Source organism: Scardinius erythrophthalmus (assembly GCF_964197995.2).
Source record: "Scardinius erythrophthalmus genome assembly, chromosome: 5".
Classification (NCBI taxonomy): Eukaryota; Metazoa; Chordata; class Actinopteri; order Cypriniformes; family Leuciscidae; genus Scardinius; species Scardinius erythrophthalmus.
Genome location: NC_138225.1, coordinates 27345771 through 27369265, shown reverse-complemented (window position 1 = coordinate 27369265; position 23495 = coordinate 27345771). Strand labels below are relative to the sequence as shown.

General features: G+C 36.5%; 1 protein-coding gene across 1 annotated transcript in view; it reads left to right on the top strand.

Moving 5' to 3' along the window:
- antxr2a (ANTXR cell adhesion molecule 2a) overlaps nucleotides 1-20538 on the top strand; it is a 50375-nt gene extending 29837 nt beyond the window's left edge. The window contains exon 17 of the mRNA XM_081366774.1: nucleotides 18856-20538. Coding sequence (XP_081222900.1) covers nucleotides 18856-18894 — 39 coding nt within the window. The 3' untranslated portion in view covers nucleotides 18895-20538. The remainder of the gene's footprint in view (nucleotides 1-18855) is intronic.
- Nucleotides 20539-23495: the final 2957 nt, after the last annotated feature.

Genomic DNA, 23495 nt, shown 5'->3' with positions numbered 1-23495 from the left:
GCTTTAAGGCACTATTGTTTTTGGTTGCATTTAAATGACTTAATTTCTCGCCAAAAAAATCCTTTTGTCATGAATCCCATTGATATGCAGATTTCGTATAATCAATGTGCTGATTAAACAAGAACACAAATTGTGTACTCACATCTCAAGAAAAATTACAGGAGATAAGAGTGCTTAATAGTATTTAATGATTTAATCTCTCTCTGATTGTGTTATCACATGATGTTATGTGACAAATGCAGAATTTTTTTTTTTTTTTTGGGCTCTAGGAAAAAAAACAACACTCTGTTCTGTGAACAGATACAAGCAAGCGCCGGTTTCCATGAACAAATAAAACCTGGCAAATGTTATTAAGTTGAAACATACCCTAGATCAGAGGGCACAAGATTTCTAATTAATGGTGTAATTGGAATTAAATCAAAGCGTCACAAATAATAAAGCAGAGGAAAGCACTTGTTTATGGAAGCGGAGAGCTGACCGTGTAACAAAACATTATCATATTTATAGAAGTATGAGTCTTTCACCATCTGCTGTAAATCTTCACATCTTCATAATTTTCCTTGAAAAGCTGATTTTTGTAGCCATTACGACACCATTGTGTTTGTTATGACAATCGGTGTGCATCCTTTAAACATGCTTGTGTCTTTTTTCTGGTCCTCATTAGTGCTATCAGCAGACTGGCCTGTTACCCTTAACAAGCATTAAGTAGAAGGCTGACAGTTCAGTTAAAGCGCACCGGCCCCAGAGGAGAAATGACAGCTTTAACAATGACTGGCTTGCCGATTTCATGAAATGGCCCCTTGCTCTTTGAACCTGGTCTCTCTTGTTTTTTTGTTTTTTTTTTTGGTGGGGGGGGGTATGTGTAATGCAGAAAGTAGGGCAGATGTCCACGTGGCTGGTTGTAAATTCGACAATGTCTGCCGTGTTAATCTATGAGCCTCCTCAAACAGCCAGTCCTCCTGGTAACAGGATTAGATTGGGGACCCCAATGAGCTGGTTTGGAGGGTGGCACTGGGAACTAGAAAGTGGGGGTGGGGAGTGCCAAAAATCATGACAGAGCTTTTGGGTTGGAGTAGTGTATGCACTAGATGGGTTTGGAGAGGAACTAACATGTCCACAAATGTAGATAAATAGCGTTTTCCTTTTTTGATGAGGCTCTAGCCATTGTCTCCAGTACATTAAGCACTATTAAATTGCCATTAGTGTAATCTTTCAATCCTCAGCAGTGCAAATAAATTTCCATTCACTTCAAAATATATATAAAAATAAAAATAAATAGAAAACGGTTTGAAATGGAAAATTTAAATTTATGCAAAATTAAAATGTTTTTTTTTTTTTTTTAACATGGTTTAAATTGGAAAAAAACAAACATTTAACAAAAAATGTAACCTTTTTTTGTCATTATTATGATTTCTCTATATGCTTTCAATCCTTTTTTTATAATCTTATCAGCATGGCTTAATTTGACTTACAACTTTCTTTCTGAATTGAAGGCTTGATCCGAGTAAAACAAAATGCAATCCATTAACAGTTAAATTTTTTTTCCATCCTTTTTGTTTGCATTGTAATTTATTTCCATATTGAGGCCAAGCGTTTTAGCCTACAGAGGTTTTTATATTAGTGATGTATGTGACAGAGGCATGTGCTCAGAAATCTCTTTCCTCCTGTATCGGAGCACATTCTGCTGATTAGCTGGGTGGGCTGGTACCTGCCCCCTTTAGCAGACTGTTTAACACAGGCGCAAGCTTCTGTGTACTTCCCCTTAACCCCGATTCTATCCGAGCTGATGTCCTGCCGCGTTTGTCTGTGTGTGTGTGTGTGTGTGTGTGTTCTTTTTCCCTTGGCCAGACTGGCTACAAATGTGCTCGCGTCAATGTGCGGGGCCATTTCTTCATCGTCTATTAAAATCAAAGCCTCGTTGCAATGAGAGCTGGAATCTTGGCTTTAATTAAGCAGCATTACTGTTAGTGTCAGACATTCCCTGGGCTGCTTTGTCGCATTGATTTTTCTCCTTAAGTGTGACAGACCTATGGAAATCATACAGGGAATCGGTAATGTATTGTAATTCACTCCTTCCCTCGTCTGATCAATTTGAATATTTAAAGTGATGAATACAGTGCATGACTATTTGAAAGGCAATTTGTGTACATTTGTTTTAGTGGTTTGTTTTTAAATATGCACATTTTGCAACTATGGTCATATTAAAATACGGTATGATAATAGAAGAGTAATTGAGAACGGTGGCATTCAAATGTGTAATTCAGTATATCCACTTATTAAAATGAAAAAGAGACACTTATAACATGTTTACACAAATTTAGATAAAATGAATTTAATATTGAAATAAATTAAATATTTCGATTTTAAAGGTATACCAGCAGTACCAATCCTGTATATTTTTATAAACTGTATATTTAAGGCTTATAATACATAATGGACCATTTAAGCTTGTGCTGCACATTTTCAGCTCTCTGAATACCATGCATGGGATTTCAGCGGCTTGATTATGCTAATTAGTTTTAATATGCAAATGTGGGAGCCCTCTTTATTTTAAACCGTTGGCCCAAGCAATATTAAATGCAGTTCTAATCTTTATTAGACAGTAATTAATTGTGCTCATAAAAGCATGACTTTAATAGTGTTAAAACGCAGGACTTTAACACTTTGGCTTGATTTTTGTTACCACTGAAACTCAGTGTTTGGCTAGACACTGTGAAACAGCACCCCGGGATCTCCCCCTAGATCTTGTATCACATCATATTATAGATAAGACTCATGGTCCCTCAATTTGGGCAGAAAGTCACTTTCGTACAGGTCTGATGCAATGCAGCATGTAATTTTGAGCAGATGTATTTTTTAAGATGGCAAGTTTGGCATCCCTATATCACTTTGTGTTTGGAGTGTCTTTAACATTTCATCACTAGAGCTTGAATTGCCCATAAATAAATTACAACTTGTGGTTCATTATTGATTGGAAGAAAGGACACAGATGTGACAATTATAGTGCAGCTGTTGAAAAGATTGGTTTATTCATTTATGTATTTGCTCCCTCCTGTCAGTCAAACATTCTCTCAGAGGAGGAAAGCTATAGTGCCCTCAAAAAAGGAAATCAAAAAGTCATGCTTCTGTTCTCTAGAGTCACTCCGAAACTTCTGTTCGCCGATCTCACGGTTTATCAAAATTAAAGAAATGTGAATCACAATCCATATGACATTCATCATCATAATACATCATCATAATAGTTTATAATCTAACATAGTAACTTTAATGATGATGTCAACCTTAATGAGTTATAGGTCATTCTGTCCCATACATCATATATCATCAAATCAAGTAGAAACGAAGGTCTCTGGGTTTGTTGCAGCAGAGAGATTTTGACATAAAGAGAGCAGATCTATGAGAAATGGCTTGTTTACTTTGTTTTGATCACAATAATCTGGTTATGTATCTGTGGGTCTCAAAACAAATGCATTTAAGTAGTTCTGAATCCTGATTTTTGTGTGCACAGATGCAGAACTGCTCTTGTGGTCTTAATAGTTTTAACCCATCAGATGGCCCAAACCCTTCCGAAGTGGCAGTCGCATAAATTTCCTACCCCAAGAAGTTTTGCATATTTTACCCATCTATCTGTCCAACACGAATGCTTTACACAGTATAAATCTCAGAATGCTGCTCATTTTGTTCCAATGCATACAATTTTATATACTTATATAAATTCTGAATTATATATATTTATATTATTCTATACTCTAGAATCACTACGAAGAAGGAATTCATAGTCACAAGCTGTCTTTTTTATGTTTATTATTTTTAGTATAGCGACATTAGGACTAAAAAGACATAAACTGTGGTCAGTTGTAATAGGAGATAGTTAGGAAAGTGAGGAACTATCAAGCCACTGATGACATGTGATGATCTCTAGAGGTCTGATGTGAAGATCTAATGAAAGGCAGGGATTCAGGATGAAGTGTGTGTGTGTGTGTGTGTGTGTGTGTGTGTGTGTGTGTGTGTGTGTGTGTGTGTGTGTGTGTGTGTGTGTGTGTGTGTGTGTGTGTGTGTGTGTGTGTGTGTGTGTGTGTGTGTGTGTGTGTGTGTGTGTGTGTGTGTGTGTGCGTGTGTGTGTGTGTGTGTGTGTGTGCATATTTGGCTGTACTTGTGAGGGTCTAATCTCCTTACTTGTATATTGAAATATTATGACAACCAGCTAGTGAGGACATTTTATTGATCCTCACTAGTTAAAAAGGCTTATAAATCAGTCAAAACATGTTTGGCTACACATGGGGGGTTGCAATATCTTAGATCCTTGTCAATGTGGCTACATTTTTTGGTCCCCATGAGGAAAACAGCTTATGATTATGAATCATACTAAGTGATGTTTTTTGAAAATGTAAAAAGGCAGAAAGTTTTCTGTGATGGGTAGGTTTAGGGGTAGATTTAGGATTAGGTGATACAATATGCATTTTGTACAGTATAAAAATCATTATGTCTATGAAAAGTCCTCATAAAACATGAAAACCCAACATATGTGTGTTTGGCCTCCACTGGTCATCCTGATTAGAAGCAGAAGGTCTTGTGTGTTTCTAGTTTTGGACCCAGTGGGATCATGGGGCATTCATGGAGCATTTTTTTGGTATAATGGATGTTCACTTTGGCATGCATGTGAGTAATATAGTCATTGTCTCATATTGACACATTTGCCTTACGACATTTAAGGACTGAGGGGTTTTCCCGTAAAGTTTAATAATACATTGTGAAACAACTCTGATTCATGCAGGAAGTCTGACTTTAGGTTTGATCTAGGTATTATTTGTTGGTGAATTTATGTGAAGTGGTTCTCAACTTGCTTCAGTATTCAGATTTTTTGGACAAAACAAGTGGTAACCCAACAAAGAAGCAGACTTGTGTAATGTATAAAAGTAAGCAAAAATATCCTTAAAATAAATCATTTGCATTTCATTTAATCTATTCTTGTTGGGACCTGTAGAGATCGATTGGCGTTACAGGATTTGACGTAAAAAAAAACCAAACAAAAAAAAAACAATGTCAACAATGAATCTGCACTCCTAATAGGCCAATATTTTGATATTCTAACTTTATGGTTATGATTGTATGCATTTCATTATTTGCTTTTAGCATTGTTTTTCCCTGCTACAATTCTGTCAGAGCAGGCCTATGACCATTTTTTTGGGTCACGACCCACCAGCTGAGAAGACCTGCATCTGACTCTGAAAACTGAAAACAGAACAGAAATTCAGGATTTAAGTGAAAGATTTTTGAGGATTTTTCTAACACAAAATGGTTTGAAAATAAAACTACGCAGATCCTTCTTTCATAAACATGTTGCTTTACATTGATAAGTTCAAATTTAAAGAATATGGAGAAGAGCAGAAGCATTAACATTTTCTGTGAACATTTCATTTTCTGTTTTCGTCTCTGTCTGTGGGATGTTGCGGTCTCATTTTGGTTAGTTTAACACTGTTTTGCCTTCGTAGGTCTTTTCTGTGAACTTTGCTCTAAGGTACATATGCACAGACTCATGACTTTTCATAAGTAAGGCCATCGGGTATGGGTTGATATGATCCTCTGTAACATAAGAATATGGAAAGTTCTGCTCTTTGTTATGGTTGCATATATTAGCACTAATTCTGTCTTTGCCGTCCAAGGCTTGGCTCGGGGGCACTGACTCTCCAGAATCAGAACATATGCAAATAAATCATATTTATATATATTTATACTGTACACAGAGTTACGTGTGTTGTCACAGACTGGATCTTTATTTTGTCTAATACCTAGGTTGTCGCTTAACATTTTTAATGAAGACAAAAAAAAAAAAAATTAGACCAGATAGATTTGATCTTTTCTTACTGTAAGATAGTTGACATGAAATACTTTTGGAAAATTGACTTCCTGTGGTGTGAGATGCTATGCTACGTCTAAAACAATTTTAAACAGCATTTTGATTAAATGTTTTTAAATTATTATGCTGGCAGGCAGCTTTTATTGCCTCATTTACAGCAATAACTGAAAAAAAATGCATTTTATTGCCTTTTTGAAATAGCATTTTTACAAATTATAATATATTATAATAAAATCATATTATATTATAATTACATTATATTATAATTATTCCAGCAAAACATTAAAAATAACTTTAAACATAACTTTTAATGACAAAATAAACAAACAACAAAATGAAAGTAAAACGGTAGCCCCTTACGGAAGACAGCTGCATATAAACACAACATAAAGTCCAGTCCTGGTCCTCTCTCGTCCTTCACTGTCGTCACTCCTCTTTTTTTCCTTACTAAACTCCTCCGCGGGACTCGAGACCGGTGTGGCGAGCAGGCAACGCTCATTATATTATATTATATTAAACAAGTGCTAAATGCACTGAAATAGCACTGCATTTTAAGTATTTATATTAAGTCAAAATAACCACAATCTATATCAATTAGGCTTATTACTGACTGCAGAATGTAGAATGTAAATTGAAGAAAATTAGATATTTGTGTACATTTTCTAGCAATGATGGCAGTGATTTATCATATGATCCAATGGCAGAGAAGAGTGTTATAATCAGACTTCTATCCAGATATGCAGTGGAGTCCTTACTCCTTAACCTAGTACTTGGTCTGCAAACTGGGGAAATGCACTGTGCAAATTGCTTTTTTGGGTGTATTTGTACCACTACCTGATTTGAATAATTCACTGAAACAGCCGTAAAAGACAGCGTGTGCAAATGAACGCTGCTATCATTCTTGATGAATTCCCTTATTAGTTTTCTTTGACTTACATTTTGGGGGGTTTCAATGTAGCGTAAAACTGTTTTGTTCTGCTCTGGGATATGGGATGACTTATTCCAGGTTCGTTTGGCAAAACAACGAAAATGAATAATAATTTTATTTTACTGACTTTTCTCTTTATCTTTTTGACTTGCTAGGAATTTAAATTCTTTCTACTAATGTTTTCCTCCTCTGAAGAGACAGAAAGTTAACTAGTGTTAGGGCAGTACAATTGAAGAGGTTGTGTTCATTAGCCAGGGTACAACATGGCTGCTACCAGGACTGGACTAACCGGTTCTAGAGGCACCCTGATGGTGGCCGGTTAGCGCGGTGGCAGCGGTGTGGGTCAGCCCACCTGGGAGGGAGACAGCTGTCTCGTCGCTATCCAGCGCATGTCAGGCCTAATGACTCGCAGCTGACACCTTAACCCAGCCACACTGCAAAGTAGCGCATTAGAATAATTACTCCCTGTCATCCTCCATTTAATAGCCAGTCCCCCCCCCCCCCCCCCCGTCCAAATATACCCACACTCATCCACAGGGCCTAACACACATACTCAGCCTTAAATGCTGTCACTGGTTGGACCATCAAAGTGAAGAGCGCACACACTCCCCCCAACCCCTTTTAGGCAATTCAATAGTATTTGCAAACTTCATGTAAAGAGAATGACTGGGAAACCGGCTGACGCCACTGCCCAATTGTTTGGTTTTAGTGGGAGAAAAACATGCTCTTGCACACAGATAGAGACATGCAGTCACAATACGTCCAGCCTGAGCATGCAGCTTATAGACCTTTCTCACAACTTCCGTATTTGTGACCGGAAATACGCAATCGTCGTGGTAATCTACTTCCTCCGCAGTCAAGGCAACATAAACAAATGGTGCAAGCAACTAGCAAGAGCTATTGACACGCTAATGATGTGTCATTTTAGTTAACAATTCAGTAACAGTTAGCCTCGCCCTCTACTTACCTTGACATTTATGGACAAATTCCGTGTGGAAATTTTTTTACCCTTTATTTCATTTTTTCTTTTTGGTGATGGAGTTTTCCTCTACGAGTCGTCACATCAGCAAATGTAATATTTGGCAAATCCGTTAATGAAGTTGTGTAGACTCTTTGATCCATTTTAAACTTGCCCGCGTTTATGTTTTTCTGGTGTGTTGACGCTTGACAGGAACTCCGCTTCCACAACGATTACGTATTTCCGGTTATTGTGAGAAAGGTCTATTATCATGACATCTGCATAGTTGAAAAGAGACTCCTCCTCCTAAAACAGTGGGAACAGAGCTGTGGCACAGCCTCTTTCTCTCAGGGCACAGACCTTTTCTTCCTGAATCTCACTTGTTGGTTATGATTTGATAAGATATTGATATGATTTGTCATGGTACCTGATCCATTTTGGATCTGTACAGACCACAATTTTGCAGTTGTTTCTGAAATTATATATAATGTATACTGTTGTATATTGATCTGAGCAGATAATTAAGGCTACTCACATCCTTGAGGTAGTGTTTATTCTGAAGCTTATCTCAGCTTCTGCACTTAAAGTGTATATATAATACTTTTCAAAAGTTTGGGGTCAGTACAATTTTTAAATGTAAAAAAAAAAAAGAAGTCTCGCATACATGTATGATTTTGATACGATATCCGACTAAAATATATCTGAACCGGTACTACGATAAATATCAATACAGATACCAATACCACAGCAAAAACCTGAAACAACAGGAAAAGTAATTGAATAATAGATGACAGAACATGGGAAATTTTGTTTATTAATTTAAACAAGATGAGCTAGAGATGTTTGCAACATTGATAAAAGGATAGTATTCTCTGATGAATAGAAACTTCAAAAGAACAGCATTTATTTTAAATAGAAATCTTTTGTTACATAATTGTCTTTACTGTCACTTTTGATCAATTTAATGCATCCTTGCTAAATAAAAGTATTGATCTCTTTAGAAAGTTGTACTAGAATCAATGAATTATTAATTACTACTCTCATTGTGAGAATAGCATGTAATCAATAAAAATGTCTGATCAATAGTCTGATTAAAAGTATTTTAAAACGTATTGTACTTTTATTACAAGTACTTATTTTTTTGGAATCTGATTATGTAATCCAGATTACATGTAATCAGTTACTACACAGCTCTCCATAACATTTCCTTTGTAAAATATCCCATTGGCAGGCCTAGCTCGAATCTGCAGATTAAAAAATAATAATAATAATAATTATGGAATAGGTTTCAACATATTTAAGTGTAATTAATGCTGGAAATATGTGCGTGCACAATTCATAGGGGCCTGATTTGTTATAGTCACTGAATAGTGAATTCAAAAATTCTTGAGCTTAGTGGTCAGTGAGTATTATCAGAGATTTTGCGGTGATTGTTTTCTTGCCAGTTTAGTCCAGGTACATTTTTAAAAGATGCGTTTATTGGCCATTCCCTGCTGATCACAGTAAACTATATTGAAATTGAAGAATCTGCTATAGAAATGCAGCTGTGAGTTAATGGAACCTGAAGAGGAGATGAACAAAATGTCTGAAGAGAAGTAGATGTAAGGTGTGACGTAGTGACTTGTGTCTGGTCTCCATGGGAGGCTGGGGCAGACGCTAGAGGAAAGGTCACGGGTTGTCTTGTGTGGAGTCCTGAACAATAGTGATCAAGAGGCTGACGCAATGGGATTAAGTCTAGCTATTCATTGTGATTATTGGCTTGAATCATTGTGTTACACCTGTACTGCAATTGTCTTGTCTTTGGATAAGTGGAATCTTTCAGATAGTATGTATACATTTGGTTTTTTTTGTGTGTGTGTGTGTGTGTGTGTGTGTGTGTGTGTGTGTGTGTGTGTGTGTGTGTGTATGTGTGTGTGTGTGTGTGTGTGTGTGTGTGTGTGTGTGTGTGTGCTCTCCTCTTGACCAGTTGTTGTCTGACCAACTCAGGTCACATTAACCCAGTTCTCACAGTTATGGTCTAGAAGGGAAAAAAACACGCACACATTCAGCTCTCCTTAGTAATGTAGTGTGGCCTGAAGCTGCTTCATGCTGTTAGATTTCCACTGTTGCTGTGAAATGATCAAGTTATTTACTGCTTACATTACCATGTGGCTTGATAAGCATATTTTCCCCAGTAGACATAACAAGATGGTTTATCACCAGGGTTACTACTGAATATAGCAGGGTGTGCATCCAGTGCGTATTTACACTCCTGTGCTTTATAGCACCACATAAATAAACCTTTTCTCTACTGTAATTTAAAGCTGAATTTTTTGCGTTAAATAATGAGGGGAACTTGCTCGTAAAAGCATCATGAGGTCATAAATCAAAATAAAAGAGAATATGTGCAGACTCAACTCTTTGGAAACTTTTTTGAGTAAATGATAAAGTGTATACAAATAAAAATTGTATATGAAAACTTTTATTTTATTTTAATATTATTGTTTTAATTTCATATCTTAACCCACAGGATGTAGAAAGACTATTTGAAGACTATTTTAATTAAAATAGCTGTATTTAAGAAAAAACAACAACAACTGTATATCAGTTTAGTTAGGTTTTCTCCTTATTCAGAGGAATAGTGTATAGAGATATATGATTATTATAAACATATAAATAGTCATTGATCTTTTTTATCACTGGCAAGACAAAAAAGATAAAATAACAAGCTGCATTTAGAGTTAGAGTAAGAGTCCAAGACCCCTTAAAATGTAGTATTTTAAATTGTTGTATATGTTCCTTTTCATTGCAGTTTCTCTAACAGGTCACCCATTGACCCCTTTGTGGGCTGGGTGCCAAAAGCGATTCCACACACATTAGCCTCATCACTAGCTTTAATGCATGCCACCCCACGGGATGGTAGGCGCCCTGGCACGTGTGTGTGGTCCTATCCAAATGGCAGGAATTTCACATGGACGCAACACTGCTCCATCCTGACAGCTCCCTCCAATTACCGCCACTCCTGTCGCATACCTCCCATCTCTCTCTGGCCCAGATCGCATGTGACCCCGCCTGCTGCCACGCTGGTGGAAGCGAAAGGGGAGACAGAGGAGTCCAAGGGGAAAGGGAGGCTCACACAAACATACACTCAGATACTTCTTCTGCTTTTTGCACATTCCTCTTCTCAGCAACTACTCTGTGGGGTTTATTTTCTTTTTCTGTGGTAGGGTTGTAAATCCATTAAAATATTTACTCATGATTCATTTCTTTTGAAGCTAATGCGTTAACACATTTAGTAGATTTAACAAAAACATTTTTTTTTTAAAGGCGTAACGTGAACTAAAATATTGATTACCGTAAATGTTTATAAAGAAACATGTTTTTTAATAAGGCTTTGTTTTTACATTTATATTTGCACAATATTGATAATATTATCGCTTCTGTTGACAGAAGTAATTTTAGCCTATATTTAGTTTTAGCCTATATATGAAGAGTTCAGATGCAAACGCCTCTAAGTGCCATCTGAAATTTTCTTCTAGAATGATCATTTTTATCAAGCTTGTATATTTAAGTTCAGTAATTTCACTTAAATGATAATTAATAGGTAATTTTCATTGCCATTTAAGTGAAATTACTGAACTTAAATATACAAGCTTGATAAAAATTATCATTCTAGAAGAAAATTTCAGATGGCACTTAGAGGCGTTTGCATCTGAACTCTTCATATATAGTTTTATCCTATATATATAGTTTTATCCTATATATACTGTATAAATGTAGGGTTAATTCAGGATACTTGGGACATTTTTTTCCTAGTCATCTCAATAGTCCCAATTCACCCCTATATATAAGCTGTTTCTAAGAGAGTTTATGGTTAACAAAAAGCAAGTCATAGTGTCAGATTGAAGATATGAATTAACAGACTTTTTCAACATATTCACTTTTTAACACATATTTAATTGCATGTGTTAACATGCTAATTTTAACAGCCCTACTTTTTAAATTGTAGTTAGTGTGTTTTCTCTTGGACTGTGAGCTTGTATGCAAGCTTATGGTTTTTGTGCAGCTGAATGTTTATCGTGTCTAGGGGCCTGACTGCAGGCCAGTTGAAGCTGCAGAGACAGGCCAGAAATGAAAAAGTACAGATGAGCCCAACAGCTTTGTTTGGATGCTCATTTGCAGTGTCGTGAGATTTCTCTGAGGAGGGGAAGAAGGGAAATAGTCGCATACAAGTATGGAAGTGAGAAAGTGGAGTTTTAAGTGGCTTCAGGGGTTTCAGTGATTAAACACAAGAACTTGCGCATTACAACTCTCACAATTTGCATCTGTCTCTTTTCTAAAATACAGTTAAAAAAAACTAATGCTCATGTACTTTGCGGCATACACTTTCAAAACAACTGTTAGAGGAAAAAGAACTTTCACAGAGAGGGAAGTGTTTTATTTTGTAATATATAACCAATTAATATTTTATTTTATTTTTAATGAAATTCCTAAGCAAAGTGATTCTAATGCCATGCAGTAAACATCTTTATTCTGGTACCTTTTGCAGACTTTTCAGTTGTATTTTTTATCTTGCCTAAAAATGATCATGAACAGTAAATGAATCACTAAAATGAACATCATTTTAAGCGTGCAACCTTGGAAGCATAAAGCATTCACAAAAAACAATTCCTGCTCATCAACTGGCAAGCTGAAGCATATACCTGCTGTCTCAAGTTTTGCTACACTGGAACATGTAATTAACTAGGAACAATCTCCTCCCATCTGATCCACTGGCATCCGGCCAAACAGATTTCTGCACCCTTATGATTATTTTATCACTTTAAATTCTTTATGATGAAACGCTGCAGTGGTAACCTTGCTAAAGCTGATCAGGGCCTGGCTTTCACTGCTGCTATTTGGAATAGCTCTCCTCGGTGGCTCGTTCCTGCTCCCTCTGTTGGATTCTGCTTGTCCATTAGTGCCATCTGTGCCCGCCTGTGCCGTCTGTGAGCGCCTGCGCTCCGCCAAAATGACTGGCATTTTCTCTCAAACAACCAGGGGATGGTGCCCAGAGCTGCGAGCTGGCAATGATGTGCACTTTTTCTGACAAACCCGGGAAAAGAAAGGCAGGATGGGGAGCAGAAAACATCTGCACATGTAGTGCAGCTTTGCTTAAGCTACTTTCACAGGGAAAGACTTTTCTGGTGACCATGCAGCTAAACCAAGCTTTGTAAACTTGAGCTCTCCCAACACACTGGTTCCTCAGAGCAAGTCATCTCCAGATATCAGATGATCAGCAACCTTTGCAATAAGTCTTCATTGGTACCGAATTTACATTGGATTTACGTAGGTTTGTGAATCGAGAACAAGTTTTTGAAAGATGCACATTTGACAGAAATTTGTTCTTTACTAAAAAAGTTCTGTCATCATTTACTAATGCTGTTTAATAAAATTCTAAATATCTTTGGAGGTCTACACAAGAAATAAAGTCAGGTTTGGAACGAAATTAGGGTAAATGATGACAGAATTTATTGAACTAACTGATTAGTCAAAACTGAATCATTAGATTTCCCATCCCTAGATTAAAGATACAATCCACCTGCTTGTATTGTAGCGTGTCTTTATTTTGTCTGCATCTCTGAATGAGGCAATTGCTGTAAATATGTAGATTCTATGTGTCACATAAAGGGATAGTTAAAAAAATTAAATGTGAAGTTAAATGTGTCCTCATTTACTCAGCCCGTCTCATTTAAAACCTGAATGACTTTCTTTTGTGGAACACAAAACAGATTTTGAATAATGTTTGCGATCAAACCAACACATTTTGGTGACTTCTATTATACAGACAAAAAAATAAAACACTAAGACATTTCTCAAAATTCTTTTGTGTTCTGCAAAAGAAAGAAAGAAATTCAGGTTTGCAACAACACAAGGGGTGGCACACAATTTTATTTTTGGTTGAACCATCAACAATATTTAATAACAACTAAATAGTGATAGCTAAGTCTGACCTGTTTAGGTATCACTCTACGGATGTAATGTAGTCTGTGGGTCAACTGATTAGGTGCACAAAGCCACACTGTTCCAGCCACCCTGATTGTTTTTCTATTTTTTTATTTTTTCAATAAATAATTTTTGCTAGCATTTTTATTATGTTGTTCCATTTTGCGACTGACAACAAAGTCAAACACTCTACTAACATTTGTCTTTAAAATGTTATTGTATAGAGCCAGCTCTGTAAATAGACCTACAGTGAACATAAGTAAACATAACTAGATACAGCCATGTTTAATATACTATATACTACTATACAGCAGTATACAGCAGTATACACTGATGAGCCAAAACATAATGACCAGTCACAGGTGAAGCGAATATCGTTGGTCATCTCCTAACAAGGCTATGTATTAAGGTCTGGGTAGATTACATGGTAAACAAATAATCAGTGTTCATAATCAACATGTTGGATGCAGAAGAGATGGGCAGGAATTAAAGTCTGAGCAACTTTAACAGGGGCAAAATTTTATAGCAAGACTCCTGGGTCAGAGTATCTCTGAAAAGGCCAGGCTTGGTGTGAATTTACCAACAGTGGTCCAGGAGGAACAAACCACAAACTGGCAAAAGGGTGTTGGGTATCCAAGGCTCATCGATGCACAAGAGCAATGAAGGCATCACATGGATGGCCGTGTACGTGCGCACCATTTACCTGGGCATGTGATGGCACCAGAATGCGATGACGACAAGCTGGTGGAGAGGGTGTGATGCTCTGGGCAGTACCCTTGCTGGGAAACCCTGGGTCTGGCTATTCATGTTGACGTAAATTTGACACGTGCTACGGTGCTACCTACCTAAACATTGTTGAAGACCAGGTACAACCCTTCATGACAATGGTGTTCCCTGGTGGAAGTGGCCTGCCACACTGCAAACATTGTTCAGAAATGGTTTGAGGATCATGAGATCACGGTGTTGCCCTGGCCTCCAGGTTCTCAATCTGATTGAGCATCTGTAGGATGTGCTGAACCAACAAGCCCGATCCACTGCAGCTCCACCTCACAATGTACAGGACTTGAAGGATTTCAAAGCCTGCATGGATTTTCTGGAACTGTAAATGTAAAGACTGTCCTGAGGTAGATAGTAGAGGTTAATGGCTTGGAGGTCATTTTTTTAATTATTTATTTATTTATTTTTTACCATCAACTTTGTCTCTAATGTTATGCTAAAAATGTGAGCCAGTAATGACCAATTTGTAAACATCATGACACCTAATGTCAGTGTTGGGTTTTTTACCGGTGTCTCGAGATTAAAAACCATCATTCTCCTTCTGTCTCGTGGGTCAATCCGGTAGTCATCAGCTCTTGATTGCTGATCATATGCCACTTTATTTACCCAGAAGACTTGATTTGAGCCAGCAGGACTTGCTGTAAATATTGTGTCAGCAGGAGAGGGTATTTTATACCCTTGTAATTTATGGTGTCTATGTGCTTCCAAAAGACATTGTGGCTGTGGACTTAAATTACAGGGATCACCATCATGCTGTCAACTCTCACTTTCAAAGCAAGCTGCGGGTAGAGCATTATTAGGCCCTCCAGAGCCTCATGAGACTCATGCTGACATGATTTTTTCTAAATTTAATGCTTGTCAGAGGATCCGTTTTGATTCACCCGTGACAGCTACAGTTTCAGAACCGTAAAATTGAGAGCTTCTTCACTTTTTTCTGTATCACTTTTTTTTGGCTTTTAATGTATTCACTGTTTCAGTGCCTATATCACTTTTTAATAACTGGAATATTTATCCAAGTTGTCAGCAGGCATTAGATTTTAGGCTCTCTTGGCTTGGTTCTGAATCTCCACCAGACCAGATGGCGGTGCTATGTGGGCCGTATGTGGACCATGGGTGTGGAAATAGTGGGGGCCAGCTCTAGAGTGCAGGATTGCTCACATTCTGGCATTTCCCAGGCCTGTTTGCAGCTGCACTTCCTGTCCCATTTTGATCTTCTAAAATTTTCAATATGCAGATAGGGTTTAGAAGACAGAGCTTAATCTGTGTAATGTCACAGTAATTTTTACAAACAAGGCGTAATTGACAGAAAAAGATTTGAAAAAGAAAATAGAAATGGTTTTGCAAACCCTTTAAAATGCAGTAATATTGTGAAATATTATTACAATTTAAAAGAACTGTTTTGTATTTGAATAGATATTTTACTCCTGTGATGGCAAAGCTGAATTTTCAGCATCATTACTCCAGTCTTCAGTGTCACATGATCCTTCAGATATCATTCTGATTTGCTGCTTAAGAAACTTTTTTTCTTTATTATCAACAAAACGGGAAAAAAAACTGTTGTGCTGCTTAATATTTTAGTTTTTCAGGATTCTTTGATGAATAGAAAGTTCAAAAGAGCAGCATTTATTTGAAATATATATTTTGAACAAGTTTTGGTGTTGATTAATTTAATGCATTCTTGCTTAATATAAGTATGTATGTATATTATTTAAATTATACATTTACATTATATATAATTTAAATTATACATATTATTTAACAAGTTTTAGTGTAACCTTTGATTAATTAACGCATTCTTGCTTAATAAAAGTATGTATATACAGTACTGTATGTATGTATGTACATTATTTAAATTATACATATTTATTCGTTTTTTGTAATATAATTTTGCTTTTACTTTTTAAGGGAATCAGCTATGTGAACTAGTAACGAAAAGGCCATTTTGACAAACGGCCACAATGATTCACGTCTGTACGTAGTATTATACATTTTTTGGGAGGAATATGGGATGGTCCTGAAAAGGACATGGGCTACTTTCCAAGTTCCACCTTTCTCGATTCCTGGATCTCACTCCTTCAAAGAACAGAAAGTGCAAGACGTCTCCTCTGGGAGTTCCAGGGTTGGGGGAATCAAGCTGTTCCAGACAGTGGCTAGCAGAAGATGAGATGCAAAAACACATGCAGACTCTTTTGGACAGGTGCCCAAGCACACGGCTAATCAGAGCAGCAGACATCTTTCTGTAAAGTCTGGTGGCCGTCAGAATGGTGCGGCTCGGAGAGCGCTCCAAAGAGCAGAGATGGAGGGGTAATGATGGCCCCCCAACAGGCTGGCTGTGTTTGACTGATCTGTATAGGTGTAGCATATGTGTGGGGTCACAGAGGTGAAGCTCTTGATGAACTGAGCCTTGTGTGATCTCTTAAAGATGGCATGAAACCATGAGAAATCTCTGATCAGTCCAATCAAGTGTCTTTCCAGTTTTTAATAAACACTGAGTGGTGTAATTATTTCTGCTTTTATGCATTCAACAACTTTCAGCTGAACTTGTTTGATATTTGTCTCTTCATGGTATCATTCGGGATAATTGAGCTGCATAATTGACCAATTTAGCACAAAGACTACACACAGAGACTCGGAAGCTTGGAGTCAGGATCATTTTGTAAAGATAAACCAAAATTCACAGTGAAACACAATATTATTTATACAATATAAAAATATCAAACACAAGAGGAATGTTGCATTTTAATATGACATTTTGCATGTCTCGAGTGAGAAAAACACATAAAAATGTCTCTTCAGCATACTCTTTTACCCACAACACCCTATCCAATAATATCACCTTAATATCTAGCCCATGGTCCTTCTATTCTCATGGCACAGGTGGGCTCTGTCTGTCTCAGTGTGACATTGCTCACATATATCCAACCCCAAGTGCTCTTGCCCAGGAGCGATGGAGTTAAAATGGGTCTGACCGTGGGTTTGGATTTGACCGTATTGCTCTGCACCTGGTCGAAACTTACAGCAGAGCCCCTTCATAGCTATTGTGGTGGAGGCGGACAGCTTTTCAGAGTTCCTGCTTCAAAGCCTGCAAAATCCAGTAAACTTAGCCACACAATCGGCTGTGGCCAAAACAGCATCTGATGCGCCTTATTTGTTGACGGAGTGAGATCTATCGCAGAGGGTGCGCCTCACATGGCTTACAATGCAGGGACAACGTAAAGCCCTTTATTCGTGGTTAGTCTATGAAGACGCTGGGTTTCTTCCAATATCTAATGCCAATTGCGACTTGAAACTAGGGCAGGCGACTGTGATGTTAGTTTTTCATTGTTGGTTGTTACACACTAGTTATCAATCATAAATGATGGGGAAAATATATTAACTCTCAATGATAAAAGTGCCTGGGTTCAGTAGAGCATTAATAAATCCTGCACCACACATAGTTGTGTGTGTGTGTGTGGGAGTGAGTGCTTGGGAGTGTGTATGGTGGTTATACGCTATGCGAGAGCTCCCTCTTGGTGCCATTGCACCCAGTTTCTCTAGCTGATGAGACACTGACACTTTGTGCTATAGTGAAAACAGGAGCAAACACCACATTTTTATGATTAATTTAATCACTGAACAGAAATACTCAAGATGTATACTTTTGGAAAGTAAAAATAGAGAACTTTGTTGTTTTTATATTTGTTTGTGTCTGGGTACAGGGTGTAAATCACTTGTTATTTTTTAAGGAAAAATTCACATGTCATTTTATTAAGAAAATATTTTTTATATTTTTGTTTCCAATCTTGATGTGTTATTATTTAAATAATTTAACATAATATACATATAAATTTTTTATTATTTATGTATTATAATAATTTACTTTTTTAAGGGAATCAGATATATGGAAAAGTAATATGAGGGCCAATTTGAAAAAAAAAAGAAGAAGAAAAAAGCCATGATGATTCATGTTATACTGTTATACTTTGGGGGGGGGGGGGTATATTGTTGTATATATATTTATTGTTGTAACAATAAATATATTGTTATATTATATTTGGGGGGGTAATAAAGAAGCTTTTCATTCCATAGTATAATATGGTCCTGAGAAGGAATTGGAATACTTTCCAAGTTCCAGCTTTCTCAATTCCCTGATCTCACTCATGAATCCAGTTATTTTATAAAGAATTTATATATATATATATATATTCACATTTTATGTTTTATATTATATACTTTATTTTATAATTTTACCACCCTGACATGATGTCTTAAATAGGCACAAAAACATATGTTAATAACAATTATTGTGAATACATGAATTGCTACAAATACATGAATTAATCAGTCAATTAATTAATTAAATCTTCTCCTGACCTTTTCTTTTTCTTCTAGGGACGCTGTATAAATTTCAATCGGACGCAGCATCAATAGACGACAGTCTCCAGTCTCTGAAATACTTTGACTTCCAAGTATATCAGATGGGACAACAGAAAAAAAGCATAATTTCCTCGAGATGACATAGCTTCTTTGGCCACTTAAGAGTATCTTGGTTCAATGCTTGTGTATTGGCTTTCAAAAACTTATAATTCTGGTATCTTTCAAGCTACTGAATGGCAAGCAGATGACTAAATAGATTAACCCCAAAAAAAGTGTCTGATTTTGCAGCCGATCTGGTTAGCTTTAATGCACAGCAAAGGCTTTTTCATGTTCTGACCATATTGTGCCTTCTGAGGAAAAAAACTAATCTTATGGACACAGACGGAGGCTATTTCAGAGAGAGAGAGAAAAAAAAGAAAAAAACAGAATGAGATGAGGCTCTTTGCCGTTGGCTGGGAAGTAGAACTAATCCCAGTAGGCTCATGGAGTGCAGAAGTACTTTGCCTCTTGGCAATGTCTCTTCACAAAAATCTCTCCAAGCCCACTATCGTCGGATGCCTAGCGGGGCTTCTTTGACTGGAGATCTTGTCATTTTAACACTGAGAAGTGCACACGCATGACAAATTGTAGACAGAATGCCCTAAGGTATTGGACGCAGTAAGACTTTGCCCTTTAGTTTGTGAAGACACCTTTCTATCAATGCGAGGACAGCACAGAGAAATTAATAGAGCGTTATTGCACCGCAAGACACCCTGTGACCAAAGCTCTCCGGCAAGGTTTTGAGGGACAGATTTAACTCTGGTGGTTGGTGCTTCCTCCCCACTTATTTGGCAGTCTGTTCTGTGCTCAGTAATGCATAGACCGTCACAATTCAGAAACATGCCCCTCAGTTAAAGGGTTTAAAGCATCAATACAACTGTCCATCCATCCGATCTCCAAAAAATTTGTTCTATATATTCAATATAGAATATATTCTCTTGGGACAGGAATATCAAACTTTGATTAATGTATAGGCAACTTTAGAGATTTATCTTTTGTATGAGGTCTGACCACTCTAGATTTTTTTTTTTTTGTAAAATTAAGGAGTTCCTTAGCTGTGCTAACATGGCACTCTCATCCAATATACTCGGAAGATCAAACCGAAAGGGGCGACGGACGGATAAGTATTGTTCATTTCCAGAAATTATCCACGTCGCACCCCCCCTTCCACTTGCACACAGAAAAGCGAGCAATATATATTTATTTTAGATTTCTTTAACGCGCTGTCATGACGACGATCGTGAATGATGTCAGTGTCAGTGGAAACACTGTGGGGGAGGAAGGGGGCGGCAGCTGAAGAAAAAGGCTCGAACGATCCAGTCACTTTCGATACGCTACTTCAGATGCAAAATGGATATTCGAGTCGAAATCTGACAAAGCGTGCCGGCTTTGACGGGAAGTGGTATAGACAATGACCAGTGGCTGGGTCAGTGGGATGTCTCGGTGCAAGCAGGGAAGCTTATCAAATGACACTAAAAATAAGTTCAACAACCATCAAGTTTGAGGGGGGAACAGAATGGGGCGCAGTCGCTCACATTCGGTGGGCATGCAAGTGTGCAAGATGGCAGGACCATTGGGGGAAAAAGCCCTCGTTTAATTATTTCTTTGTTTCTATCGTCATAATTGTAGGGACGTTCATTATTGCCCCCCCCCCCCCCCCCCAAAAAAAAAAAAAAAAAACCCGGCAGAATAAATACAGAAAAGTTGAAACATTTGGAATCATTCTCAGAGGCACTTTCTGTACAAGTTTAGCTAATGCACTTCATGCATAGATAGGTGAGTGTAATTCAGCTTTTATTTCTTTTTATATGTCACAGATCACAGAATGTCAATTAAGTTTTAGTAAAAATTTGGTTAGGTATTTACATACTAGTTGCAACATGGCTTGATATGTTTACCGGCTCCTTACATGCTATTTTTCCACCTCAACCTCACAAGAGCTTCTGCTTTGTTTTCTCTTATTTGTTGTTTTTGCTTGTTTTATTTAGCTTTTATTTTTACGTCGTCTTTTATGCATTTTACATTGTTATATTTATATTTTCATATTGATTGTGGTTCGTGTGTGTGTATTTTTTTTTTATATATATATTTACGTTTTGGGACCCATTAATGCCTGTGGAAAGAGAAACTGATTGTAAACCTTGGATTTATTCTCTTAAATGTTGAATTAAGCTCCAGCAAAAAAAAAAAAAAAAAAAAAAATATATATATATATATATATATATACACATACATAAACATATATATATACATATATATATATATACATACATAGGTTCAGTAATTTTACTTTAATGACAATTAATAGGTAATTTTTATTGCCATTAAAGTGAAATTACTGAACATAAACATACAAATGTATGTTTGTATGAAAAAAAAGATCATTCTAGAACGAAATTTCAGATGGCACTTAGAGGCTTTTGCATCTGAAGTCTTCATATATATATATATATATATATATATATATATATATGTATATATATATATATATATATATATATATGTATATATATATATATATATATATATATATTATTAATAACTTAAAAAATAGGAATAATTTAGAATAGGATAATTACTCCTGTTTTAGTGATTTTTTTTTTTTTTTTTGGATTTAAAAAAAAATTGTTTTTAAGCAACTCAGTGATGACAATTGTGCACTATTTTTAAAATGTAAAGAAACAATGTATTAGTAATGATCATTTTTTATTTGAACTGAAAACCAGGTCAGGTTTTTTTTATATATTAGTACTTGCAGCCCTTGTGAATATAGTGCCTCATGTCCCACTGCAGTCCGGCCAATGAATGTAATTTCAATAGTAACTTATTCTTTTTTTCTAGTATACACAAGGCTAATTATCATTGTGTTTTTGTTTGAGATCCTTTTTTTTTTTTTTTTGACAATGTAATATTTCATGATTCTTTTTTCCCTGAAAACAGTGGGTCTGCAGATATAAACTTCACTAGTGCACTGATTAAAAACTACTTTTAAAACAGTAGTAGTGTACAGAAATAATTTGAGTAAAATGTACAGAAATGAAAAGAAACAGACAAGGAAAAGAAGTGGGCAGAAAATTTGCCCTCACAATTGGCAGCACACTCTACACACTGCATTTTACATCATTTTTTACAAAATTCACATTGACTTGCTGATTTGTTTCTTCCCCATATAAAATGCTACTAAAAATAGTTTGATCCGTTGCAGAAAGCTGGAGACACTCAGATTCACCATAAACAATTAGACTATGTTCACAATGTTAGTCATCTGTTTTTCTGCAGTTGTTGTCTTGCGCTGAAGTAATACACACCATACACACAAAAGCATTTAGCACATCTCATGTTCTCATTTTCCTTATTCAGCCATTATTGAAGTTTCAAACATTTTTGTATTTGCTTTTTGTATCAAATAAATGGCACGTTGTTTTTAAATGATCCTGTGTCCATTCTAAGCACTTTAATGATTCATCAGGCATCACACTTAAGCAGATTACTGTAAATGATTCTGCACAGCTTACACTCAGTAATAGTGAATTATTAAAAGCCATATTTTCATATGATAAACTGCTCTAAACCAAAACATCTGCTTATCTGTCTTATCTGACTATTAGCGGACTGACTTGATGTGTTGAACTCTTTTAAATACACATCTCTCCTGTAGCTAACATTATTTTGAATACACAGTTTACTTAGTTTGGTTCATTGCACGTGCTCTCATGTAGGTCTATATCTTAATTTTAGGCTGTGATAGGTTACACACTTAACTCATTGTTCTCAGTCCTGCTAGTCATACAAGGCCCTTGTCAACCGCCATTAAACCTACAGGATTCCCACCTAACCCTGCTCTCAAGCTGTGCCTCATACCCCAGTAATGCGTGACCAAAAGCTTTATAGTGTTCAGTCCTGCTCATAATTTCCCCTTGAAATGAGTCGTAAGAGACGTTTCATGCACCTGGTTATGACCATAAAACCACTTCTTTTAGAGTCAGAACTTGTGCCTTTAACACAACATTAGGTCTCAAAAGGAGATGTTCCACTTAAGCTAAGAAAACGCTTTGAGTTGAGTGGCATGGCTCATTATCACAGGTTCACACTGTCTGAAAGATGTTTTATGGGCTGTAAATGCTGAATTATAAAAATTTTAATTCATCTTCCATGTTTGATGAAGTGTAACTTCAAACTTCCTTCAAAGACTTGTTGGAATTGGAATTAAAGGGATAGTTCACCCAAAAATGAAAATTCTGTCATTAATTATTTACCTTCATGTTGTTCCGAACCCGAAGGTCTTACGGGTTTGGAATGCCATTTTTGGGTGAACTAACCGTTTAGAGCGACTGCATGAATCTTTTTTCTTTTTCTTTTTTTTTTTTGGCCAAATAGTTTGGTGTTTGGTTATTTTATGCCCTCTTGTTATATTATAAAACTTGTTATATTATTACATAATTTTTATAATTATATAATGTTTATATTGTTCTAAAAGAGCAGGATGTGCTTTGTGAACAAAATCAGACAGCATTTTCTCACCTAACGATGGCCATAAAACAGAATCCTCACTTCCTCGATTTTTTTCCCCATGGAAAAGAGCAGATTAATGCAGCTGTTCTCTGTTTAAGCTGGTC